Here is a 6,983-nt window from a genome sequence, read left to right as displayed (position 1 = left end):
TATATACAGTGTTAGAATCTTCTCTATGTGAGCACTATCTTTAGTGATGCATCCCTATGTTTTGCAGACAGACTTCTGACACGCAGAGAATTTGGTGTTACACGCAGAAAATTTGAATTAAGCAAATACTGATTTTAGCAAGTGCGAAACGCAGGCTTGATTTGCTATATTTTTGGGTTTGTTGTGTAATTCTGCAATGCAATGTGCAGTTGTTTTGTGTAATTCTACAATGCAATGTGCAGTTGTTAACTGGTATGTTTATTATTGATTTTAATTTTTATTGTTAGAATATTTTATAATTATAGATTTAGTATTTTGTGTAAAATAGACGATTTTATGTCAATACACTTTTCTGAATCTCGCATGCTTGTTTTTTTTTTTTGTATAATATAGGCTTAACCCAAGTGATCGTTCTATTGTTCTTATGAATTAGTCATGTTAATAAAAGTGGAAAAGTTATAATTCAGAATGCTTAACTGATTTTAGTATTTTTTAGTATCAAAATTTAATCAAATGATATTATACTGTTTGTGATAAGATAATCTATGCCATGTATTTTAGCTTTAGTCTATTCATGTTTGTTCTTAATATTCAAATGATTTCTGTTATTGAGTATTGGTGAGAGTGAACTCACTAGATTTAAGAATATAAACAATTTTTTCAGTTTCCATAATCTACTTTTATACTATATAGAATTATTGTCAAAATCCATTAGTAAGCTGAGTAAGAGTACAGCAGCAGTATTCCACGTTGATACTTGAGGAATTCAAATTAATACTTGAGAATTCAAATTCATGTAAGATTTATCATATTTTTTACACCATGCTTGTCATGTTATTACCAATTACATTGTAATATTTGGGTACTTGAATCATGACAAAGAAGAAACACCTAGAGACAATAAATGTGCATACCCCTAAGTATGAGCTAAAAGTTTCCGATCTCTAAACCTGTGCCCAGTGAGAGCAGTTAACACAAGTTAAGTGTCCGCACTCACATTACGAGCCCATTTTTTGTGCATAGAACAGGCAAACCAATGACACAGAAAGAGCTATCGACAGCTTTAAAAACCACTATATCTTCATCAGCAGTGGGTATGTGATTTTTCATGTTTTAATGAGGAAAACGTAATAACCAATCTAGCGGGAGTAATATCTACGTTATTTGTCTGCATGGTGTGTTTGTGCTCTGTTGATTGAACAACTTATTTCTCATTCAATTTATTGATGTAACTTATCCCTTCAGATTTTAGGAAAAAATTGCATTGCTTGTCAAGTCATGATATATTGTACATTGTTTTAGTTTGATCTCATTGTTGTTATTGCTCAGTGTCTTCAATCTTTGCATTAGTGTTAGTGAACCTTAAAAAATACAGTAGTACATATTATTATTGAATGCACTGTACAAACCTTTCTCTGACATTTGCCTTTTTGATGTCGATGCTTCTCCATAACCTGCAAAGAATGAAAATGTTTGTAGTTAAGAGGGGCCAAGTTGATTAGCTATGCTATAATTCATGGCCACATTTCAATTGTATTGCTTGCTTATGTACAATAAAATTAAAGTTTGGTTTTTTTTAACCCCATGATACATAATTATCATTGCAGGATTTTAATTTCTTGTATTAAATCTGTATTAAATCTGCTTTCTGCAGATACTGGCCAAGATGGTACACATAGCAACTGAAAAACAGAATTGAATTTAATTAAATTATCCATGTCAAACGGTAAATATTTCCTACTTAAGCATGAAATGTTGAAGATGCTTTAAATATAAATGTGATATTATTTTTGTGTACTATATAACTAATGTTATTTCTCATATTCAATTTATTGCTTTGACATAGCTTATCACTTTGGTGTTCAGAAAAAATTACATCCCTTATCATGCCCTGGTACTGTATACTGTATATTGTTTTTGTTTGAGCCCCTTACTTATATTCTATTTGTTGTTATTTAGAGATTTAGATCATCGCGCTGGTGTTAGTGGGTCTTAATTATACATCAACTGCACAGAACAAACCTTTTTGTAACATTTGTCTTTTTGATGTTGATGCCTCTCCAATATCTGCAAAGAATAGAAATTGGAAAATGTTACATAAGCATAATAACATGTGAAAATATTGGGTAGCAGTGAGTCGAAGAATTTGTTAACCAATACCCTAGTCATTAAGATAGTATAATACATACTCCAATCCAGACACGCCATCGTGTCGGGATTCAATATTTCAACATTAATTATGTCATTATTTTGCAAAAAAATAGTATCAAGTGCAAATCAAGTATGAGTAGTGTGAAGGAAAATCCAAGTAAAAGTTTCTGAAGTATAGCAGGAGACCCTGCAATATCCCGGAAAAACAGTCCTCATCATCCAGGCCTGCTATTTTTCATTCCGAGATATACAGATCATCGTTGACCATCTAAATGTCTAGCCAAGATATACGATCATCACTAAATTCTATTTACGAGCTTCAGATACTTTTACTTTTCTAAAGGTAAAATACACAAATTGTGAAATAAACTGCATTGAAATTTAGCATAAATGCTAATAATATGCCCAGGGTAAGAAAATTGGATTTTCTGAGGCTAGTACCTAAAATTCTGAAAGCAAGCTCACTATTGTTTTATTGCCATGATAATCTGAATCATTATTGTTTAAATTAATGTTATTTCTCGGATTCAATATAATTGTTCTGTAGCTTATCACTTCCGTTTTCGAAAAAAAATGCATCCCTAGTCATGACATGGTACTGTACACTGTTGAGCTCATTTTTGTTATTACTCATACAGTATTCCATTTGCTATTTCGAGGCATTTAGAGCTTCATATCATTGGACTGTTAGTGGGCCTTACAAATAGTAAACAGATATTGCCTGCTTAAAGGTGTAATATAACATTTGATATCCCCGAGGGAATTATATTTTTTTTCGAAGGATTATATTTTCCCAAAGCGCGTAGCGCTGAGGGAAAATATAGTCCTGAGAAAAAATATAATTCCCAAGGGGATATCAAGTGTTATTAATACACCGATAGAAAAGGCAATATCTGTTATATTACATAGCAAAAAACAGATGCAAATAATTAACTGAACACATTACTTTAAATATCAAGAACTTTTATTTAACTTTTACATAATATCTGTTACATTACATAGCCAAAATACTATATTACCGTCACCTTTTAAAAATGTTTCTATAGTCCGTAGCGTAGCGTTATCATTGATCGTTTAACCTACAATTCCCCGTTTGCTCTGCTTACGTCATATGCGTAGAATGACCGGACAAACGCAACGCGTTGAGCTCCGTTGCTGTGAAATTTTCAATACAAGTAGGCCTAGGGCCTAGGCCTAATTTGATGATTCCTTGGCCTTACAATATTTACTGAGTGGGCCTACATTAATGGATGAATTCACAACAAATGTTGTATACCGAGAATCCTTTTCGTCAATAATTCTATCCAATTTGTCTTCTTCGAGAGATTTAAACTTATTTGAAGTCGCCATTTTCGAAGCGCTAGGCTTTCCACATTCACAATTCGACGTGCGCTCAACTAGCATTCACACTACGGGCGCATGCCGGTGTAATCCGGTGACGTCATAGACTGGTCACTTTTCAAAGTTATATTTCCCTACGGGAAACTATAACGTTTCCGACCCACGTAGCGCTAGTCACGTGATTCCATTTCGACCAATCACGTACTCGTATTTACATAGGCTATGTAATATTACATATTATTGACAGTATATTGCAAACCTTTGTCTGACATATTTCTTTTTGATGTTGATGATTCTCCACTACCTGCATAGAATAGAAATTGAAAATTGTTACAGTAGCATGATAATAACATGTTGGGAAAATATTAGGTATTGTATTTATTAGAATAAATTTCAGCGAGCCAAATGGGTGAGCGGTTAAGGCAGGGGCAGCGTGATCATAGCCAACAATATCGGCATGGGTTCGCGGCCAGCTCGCTCCTATAGTTCTGGTGGTGGAACAAGTTTTCTCAGATAAGGACTATAAACCATAGGCCCAGTGTACACAAACGCTCATGTGCACTTTAAAGAACCCAGTACATCTTTCGAGATGAGTAGGGGGTTACCCCGGTGTACTGGTTCACTCGACCCCTGTCGTAGACTGATGAGTGTGCGCCGGTTTACTGGCTGCAGAAGACACGAAGTGATCCTCATTGGAGGGGAAAGTGCAAATCTAGAGACCTCGTCTATTTGCGCTATATAAATTCATTTATTATTATTATTATTATTTATTATTATTATTATTATATGCCCCGGGTGTTTGTTGTTGAGAAGGGATTTTTAAGGGAGTCTATTTGAGGTAGGGGTTTTTTTTTTTTGGTGTAAAATTGATCTATATACTCAAATAAATGACCTTTAATTTCACTCTAAACCTAAAAATACAACACATGATTACTTCAAAATGTTGTTAATTACTTCAAATGTAATGAGTGATCATAAAAACTTATTGATCCCGACCAGGTTTGTAAAAAAGGTAATTCTACTGGAGTAGAATACTAATAGAATGTGTTGAGAATGATGTTGCTTCCATTTTTTTTAAAGTCACTATAATGAATGTGTCTATTTAAGGGAGGATTTTATTCCAAATGAGGCTCTGGAGGGGGTGTTTATTCGAGTTGGGGTATTTATTCAAAGCAGGGCGTTTATTCAAATGAATATGGTAGTTCAATTCGGTGACTTACATAATTTGTTAACTAATACCCTTGGCACTATTTTAAAAATACTAAAATACAAGTAGTAACATATGGTAACTAGGTATTTGTAGTGTGAAAGCAAATCAAAGTAAGATTTTCTGAGGCATAGCAGCAATATATCTGAAGAAAAACACTCCCCATGTAACAGAAACAGCTCAAGACATGCCTTCTCTGTTCAAATTAAAGAATTACTTATCTTAAAGTATATTTTAATGATGCCATTACATTCCAGTTTTTGTTAAAATTTTTAAATATAATTATGATATTTAAGTTTGTTATGATTATGATGTTTGTAGTTAAGAGGGACCAAGTTGATTAGCTATGTTATATTTCATGGCCACCTTTCGATCATATTGCTTATGTAAATAAATTTAAAGTTAGGTTTTTTAACCCCATGATACATAATTATCATTGTAAGATTTTAATCTCCTGTATTAAATCTGTTTTGTTACAGCAGATACTGGCCCAAGAAGGTACACATAGCAACTGAAAAAAAAATTGAACTTAATCAACTTATCCATGTCAAATGGTAAATATCTTCCTACTTAGGCATGAAATGTTGAAGATGCTTCAAATATAAATGTGATATTATTTTTGTGTACTATACAACATGTTTCTTATATCTCATATTCAATTTATTGATTTTTCACATTGCTTATAACTTTGGTGTTCAGAAAAAATTGCATCCCTTGTCATGCTATGGTATTGTATACTGTATACTGTTTTTGTTTGAGCTCATCTTTCGTTATTACTCATATTCTATTTGTTGTTACTTAAAGATTTAGATCATTGCAATGGTGTTAGTGGGCCTTAAAAATAATACATCAACTGCACAGCACAAACCTTTTTCTAACATTTGTCTTTTTGATGTTGATGCTTCTCCAGTATCTGCAAAGAATAGAAATTGGAAAATATTACAATAGCATAATAACATGTGAATAAATTGGGTAGTTCAATTCAGTGAGTCAAAGAATTTGTTAACCAATACCCTAGCCATTATTTTGCGAATTATCCAACCTAGTATGAGTAGTGTAAAAGAAAATCCAAGTAAAAGTTTCCGCCTTTTTTTCTTCTGAAATATACAGATTACCGTTGACCATCTAACTGTCTAGCCAAGATATAAACTCATCACTAAATTCTATTTCGATCTTTAGATACCTTAACCTTTCTAAAGGTAAAATAAACAAATTGTGAAATAAACAGCATTGAAATTTAGCATAAATGATAATAATATGCCCAGGGTGAGAACAGCAAGCTCACTATTGTTTTATTGCCATGGTAATCTGAATATTCTTTAAGTACTATTAATTTATGTTATTCCTCATATTTAATTTATTATTCTATAGATTATCACTTCCATTTTCGGAAAAAAAATGCATCCCTAGTCATGCCTTGGTACTGTATACTGTACACTGTTTTAGTTTGAGCTCATTTTTGTTATTACTCATATTCCATTTGTTATTCCATGGCATTTAGAGCTTCAGATCATTGCACTGGTGTTATTGGGTCTTACAAATAGTACATATTATTGACAATACATTACAAACCTTTGTCTGACATTTTTCTTTTTGATGTTGATGCTTCTCCACTTCCTGCAAAGAATAGAAATTGAAAATACGTTCTTACTTATGCAAGAAATGTTGATGATACTTAAAACATGTAATATTATTTTTTTTTGACTATTCACTAACCTTTGTTTACATCATGCTCCCTCAAACATTGAAGAAATGTTGACATATTATCTTCAGTTAAAACATCTGTTTCAAGATCTTCTATCAATTTCCATTGATTAGCAAAAGGACGGTTGCCTCTGTATAGTTGACTAAGCCTTTGGACATCTTTAACTGAAAAGCGTCTTCCAAGATCAACAACATTTTGACGATGTTCTGAAAATCGTGTTAATTTCACTTCACTTGGATATGTTTCATACGTCTCGATTATCTCTTTTAAATATCTAAATCCAGTTATTTCAATCGTTTCAAACAAAACTGAAATATCTGTTGGCTTCAGAATACCTGGTGCTATTAGTAACTTAAATAAATCGTATGCAGATTCAGCTGCCTCCAAGTCTGTTTTAGCAATCACCAGATCTGTGTACAGAACTCTCAACATGTCTATATGCTTTTCATCTGTCTTAGTGATTGCAGAGGAAAGTTTTACCAGCATTCCCTGCAACTCTATAAAGAAATGATTGTATAATATAACAAATTATGATTAATGAAGTAGGTTTTACAGGTGTAATATATTATATGGCATTGT

General features: G+C 32.6%; 1 protein-coding gene across 1 annotated transcript in view; it reads right to left on the bottom strand.

Annotated features, from left to right (window-relative positions):
* LOC117125276 overlaps positions 1-6,899 on the bottom strand; it is a 25,530-nt gene extending 18,631 nt beyond the window's left edge. The window contains exons 1-6 of the mRNA XM_033271748.1: positions 6,416-6,899; positions 6,272-6,316; positions 5,568-5,612; positions 3,752-3,796; positions 2,023-2,067; positions 1,410-1,454 (exon numbers count right to left, since the gene is read on the bottom strand). Coding sequence (XP_033127639.1) covers positions 1,410-1,454; positions 2,023-2,067; positions 3,752-3,796; positions 5,568-5,612; positions 6,272-6,316; positions 6,416-6,890 — 700 coding nt within the window. The 5' untranslated portion in view covers positions 6,891-6,899. The remainder of the gene's footprint in view (positions 1-1,409; positions 1,455-2,022; positions 2,068-3,751; positions 3,797-5,567; positions 5,613-6,271; positions 6,317-6,415) is intronic.
* Positions 6,900-6,983: the final 84 nt, after the last annotated feature.

This window comes from Anneissia japonica, unplaced genomic scaffold (assembly GCF_011630105.1).
Source record: "Anneissia japonica isolate Jap-2015-1 unplaced genomic scaffold, ASM1163010v1 scaffold690_len516080_cov150, whole genome shotgun sequence".
NCBI lineage: Eukaryota > Metazoa > Echinodermata > Crinoidea > Comatulida > Comatulidae > Anneissia > Anneissia japonica.
This window is presented reverse-complemented; position numbering and strand designations above follow the sequence as displayed.